Source organism: Capsicum annuum, chromosome 2 (genome assembly GCF_002878395.1).
Source record: "Capsicum annuum cultivar UCD-10X-F1 chromosome 2, UCD10Xv1.1, whole genome shotgun sequence".
Lineage (NCBI taxonomy): Eukaryota > Viridiplantae > Streptophyta > Magnoliopsida > Solanales > Solanaceae > Capsicum > Capsicum annuum.
Window position 1 is genome coordinate 147,744,168 of NC_061112.1, and position 4,600 is coordinate 147,748,767.

The following is a 4,600-nucleotide window of genomic DNA, read 5'->3' on the forward strand; positions in this document are numbered from 1 at the left end:
CTGGAGGCAAATTTGATCTCATGATTCATGTCCAAACGGTTGCTTAAACTTGGTATCAAAGTAAAAAATTGGACAAAGAAGATTGAAAGGGAGTGTGTATTTTATTAGCATATCTATACGGAGGAGCTCCCCATGGTTTTCCTTGCCAAGCAGGTTGCTTTCAGTAGGAATCCGACTTGTCCAATTTTAAGGCTTCTCATTTGAACCTTCATTTTTAAGCATCTAAAATATATTCCTAGTAAAATTTTGAAACGGAATAAGGACACATGGAGATTGTCCATATATGATATAAAAATAGTATATTAAAGAAATAATTATTTTTGTTAGTATTGTTGATTTATGATTTTTTTTTTTAATTATATCTAACTGAAAGTTTTTAATGATAAATATTTATTTATGAAAAAGAGAACATTTAAAACTTTTCCTGAACTTGTGTCAAAATTCAAAATTAGACTGTAAAAAATCTTAAATAATGACTTAATTGATACAAAATAAAAATACAAAATTAATGACTTTTCTTACAGCGACCTTTTAACATATGACAATAACACGAAATTTAAGAATTTTCGTTATTTGTTTAAACTTGGTGTCAAAGTCAAAACTGACAACAAAATTGAAGGAGAGAGTATTTTATTAACTGGCATATCTATACGCAGGACCTTACCGTATTTTTCCTTGCTACGTGGGTTGCTTTCAATAGCTACAGCGCTATTGAACCTTCAATTTTTAAAGCATTTAAACTATATATATATATATATGTACTCCTAGCAATTAATTTCTGGACAAAGTGAGAGTTAAACAAAGAAGTAATTTGGAGAAAAATCAAAATTATGTCTATGGAGGAGCCGCTGGTGGAGAAAGAAGATGTGGCGGTGACAAGGAAAGTGTTTGTTGATGAGCTGAAAGAGGCGAGTCACATAGCTATACCAATGATAATAGTTACAGTATCACAGTACCTTTTACGTGTTTCGCCAATGATAATGTTGGGTCACTTAGGTGAACTTTCACTTTCTAGTGCTTCTATTGCTACTTCACTTTCCAATGTTACTGGTTACAGTCTTCTCGTAAGTCTCCTTAACATTATGTTTCTCTTGCACTAATCATTGATCTAGGTGTTGCATGACCGAAAGGTCAAATTTTAGTATGAATTTTGGTAACATAGTCAATAGTTGCTTAAACATATATTGAGTAAAAGTAGCAATAACCAGAAACATTAGTATTCAGGTTTAGAACGGCCTCCTATCTATCCGTCCTCAAGCCAATGATAATCTTCTTTTATTATGTTAATTCCCTTATAATCTAGTAGACTTGAGATATTTTCTGGCTAACTAAAGAGAGGAGCAGTTTTGAAGGCATTAGTTGCAGATATCTTTGATATTCTTACTTCATTCAGGTCTTATCTATTGACAACTATATTTTATGTAAAGAAGATGTTGCTTGACATATTCATTGTGTTGAGTTTATTACTAGCACACTTGACTTTCTTTATTCGAAACCATTTTTCTTGGTGTTAATTCTGTTCCGGGGATCAGTAAGAAATCCATTCTTGTTCCAAATGCTAGAGGTGTGGCAATGGTTTTGTAGTGACTGTAAACTGGATGGAGGAACTCTGTTGTGGCTGTCTTCTCTGGCAAATGAGAGTTTGCTCAGATGGTTTGACTGACTTAGTTTACGATTAAGGAAAGGGGAAATTTGTGAAATCGGTCTTAGTACCCCATGGCTAATTGCCTATAAAAAAAGAAAAAAGGAAGGAACTTGTTAGCACTAATGACTTGTTTGCATACCTTTTTTATCCTTTATATAAATGAAGAATGTCTATGAAGAAGCATTGGATTTAATTTTGTGGAACAGTTTGGAATGTCTAGTGCGCTGGAGACTCTATGTGGGCAGGCTTATGGAGCAGGACAATATCGAAAACTTGGAACTTATACTTACAGTGCTATTATTTGTCTATTTCTGGTGTGCATACCAGTCTCTGTTCTGTGGATCTTCACAGATAAACTTCTTATATTAATGGGTCAAGATCCTTCAATAGCAGCTGAAGCTGGAAAATATGCAATTTGGCTCATTCCTACACTATTTCCATATGCTATTCTTCAGTCACTTGTCCGGTATCTGCAGGCACAAAGTATAATCCTACCAATGCTTATAAATGCAGTTGCATCTTTATGCTTCCAAGTGACAGTTTGCTGGGCTTTTATATTCAAATTGAATTTAGGAAGCACCGGAGCAGCGCTGTCAATTGGTTTATCCTATTGGTTGAATGTGATCTTGCTTATGTTTTATGTGAAGTACTCATCGGCTTGTGAAAAGACTCGAGCTTCATTCTCTAGGGATGTTTTCCTGACTATAGGGGACTTTTTCCGCTTTGCGATCCCGTCTGCTGTAATGGTTTGGTAATCTCAATAGCAAAACATACATATATTTTTGTCATTTGAGTTTAACCATGATTCTTGTCTTTTGATCGTTAATGTATTACTTCAACTTTTTTTACGAACATGGATATAGCTTGGAATGGTGGTCATTTGAGATAATCATTCTTCTCTCCGGTCTGTTGCCAAATCCGATGTTAGAAACTTCTGTTCTATCCATATGGTATGCTTCCTTTTCTATGTGAACTTTGTTCTTTTTTTCCCTTTGATGTTTGAAATAACTATACACTGATGCGTTGTCATGGTCTAATCTCTTGGAGAGCAGCTTTACAACCACTTCTGTGCACTACCATGTACCTTATTCTTTTGGTGCTGCAGCAAGGTTTGCTCGTCCTTCCAACTTAACATTTATCTGATATCGTTGGTTGCATAGAGTTAAACATGCGAAATTTAAGTAATTAATATTGTACGTAGTACTCGGGTTTCAAATGAGCTTGGAGCTGGGAGGCCACAGGCGGCAAAAATTGCCCTTGCTGCTGTGATAGTTCTTTCTGCCACAGAGGTTGTTCTTGCAAGTATAACTCTATTTGCAGTTCGCCATGTATGGGGCTCTGCGTTTACTTATGAGAAAGAAGTAGTGACTTATGTTGCAGAAATTACTCCTATTCTTTGTATATCAATCATCATGGACGGCACCCAAGCAGTACTATCAGGTTATCTTTTTGTCCTCATTAGCTTTATTTGCATATTGCGAATTATATCGAGACTAAAAGAGTTGTTCCAACTTCTAAATTTTGAAATACGAAAAGTGAAATTGATAAACGAGAAAACAAGAGTCATCTTCTCATGCCTTTTAAGTGTTGCTTCCTCATTGCATCAGGAGGAGATCGGCAGACTTGTAATGTATTGGACGGGGTACCCTAGTTCTTTATTTAGATCATAGATATATAAATGTGAAAGCGCTGAGAACTAGTACAAATTTATTATGTTTTGAACCAATATTTTTCAAGAATTTAAATCCTGAATCTGCCTTTGATCAGGAGTTGCTAGAGGAAGTGGGTGGCAACATATTGGAGCCTATGTGAACCTTGGAGCATATTATTTGGTCGGAATTCCTGCAGCTCTATTACTTGGATTTGTCTTGCATCTAAACGGCAAGGGCCTTTGGAGTGGATTGGTGGCTGGAACAATTGTGCAATCTATTTCACTCTCCCTTGTCACAGGCTTCACTAATTGGGAAAAACAGGTTCACAATTATTCAACTCTTACCTTGGTTTGTTACTGGTTGGTTATTGTAAGTGTCCTGCATGGGATGATATAATAGAAAATTATGTCGTATATATTCTTGGGCAATCCTCACATCATGCACCCCTTTTAGGGCTGAGTTAAGCCCGAATAACACTTTCCTTCGATATAAAACTACCTTATGGTTTATGGGGCTTACCACTGGTGCAATTGAATGTTACAGGCCATTGAAGCAAGAGGCAGAATTTTTAATGAAAAGCTTGCTGGCGAAAATCAGTTCATTGAATGACAGGACGTGCAGATGCTATGGTAAAATGAAATAAAGGTATAAGTAGCTTTGTTTTAGGGAGGAGCACCCTCATCATAGTACCAATTGGACAATTTAGAACGTGATCCTTCTCTCAGGTGTTCATTTATTGTTTCGTTTCGTGCATTAGATAAACAGATCAATTATTCAAGGAGAGATTTTTCTGAATTTATATATATATTTTTTTTGCTCTCGGCAGAATGAGGAAAATTTTTAGTAGAACGGTTTCATTGTTGTTAGATATGAAAAAACTGATTGATTAACTTGAATCTGCAACTTCCATTAACTTGCATTGATAGTTCTGTTACATTGTGGAGAAGAAGGAATGAACCAGAGCTAAGATATTTTTGTATGTTGTTACTGAAGAAGGATCTCATCCACGTATATAGTGGTTGCACTAATAACCAAAATAACTAACTTGCTGTTGCGTCTCTACGCACACACAAGTGTACGTGATCGTGCAAGTAATATAATGACTTAGACAGTCAGATATCGTTCCCTCGAGGATCAATAAACTAGAAATTTATTCAATCTTTAGTTCAAGACAATTGAGTATTTGGTGTTTGATTGTATCAAGATTAATATGCTTTTGTAAATAAAATTTAAATTACTAAACAAGAAATAATTTATGATGACTAAAGCAAAGTAAGCAACGGTTGTTATCAATAATGAGGGC

The 4,600-nt window shown here is 35.4% G+C and overlaps 1 protein-coding gene across 1 annotated transcript; it reads left to right on the top strand.

Moving 5' to 3' along the window:
- The first annotated feature begins 560 nt into the window (after nt 1–560).
- On the top strand, nt 561–4,143 carry LOC107855504 (protein DETOXIFICATION 9). Its single transcript, XM_016700525.2, has 7 exons — nt 561–1,064; nt 1,852–2,396; nt 2,509–2,595; nt 2,698–2,754; nt 2,847–3,085; nt 3,413–3,618; nt 3,841–4,143. Exons 1-7 carry the CDS (start codon nt 831–833, stop codon nt 3,904–3,906), a joined length of 1,434 nt encoding a protein of 477 aa, XP_016556011.1. The 5' UTR covers nt 561–830; the 3' UTR covers nt 3,907–4,143.
- Nucleotides 4,144–4,600: the final 457 nt, after the last annotated feature.

Coding starts and splice junctions, on each gene's coding strand:
- LOC107855504 (XM_016700525.2), top strand. CDS start 831: ATGTCTATGGAGGAGCCGCTGGTGGAGAAAGAAGATGTGGCGGTGACA. Junction 2,397..2,508: donor CCGTCTGCTGTAATGGTTTG/GTAATCTCAATA, acceptor ACATGGATATAG/CTTGGAATGGTGGTCATTTG. Junction 2,596..2,697: donor ACTTCTGTTCTATCCATATG/GTATGCTTCCTT, acceptor CTTGGAGAGCAG/CTTTACAACCACTTCTGTGC.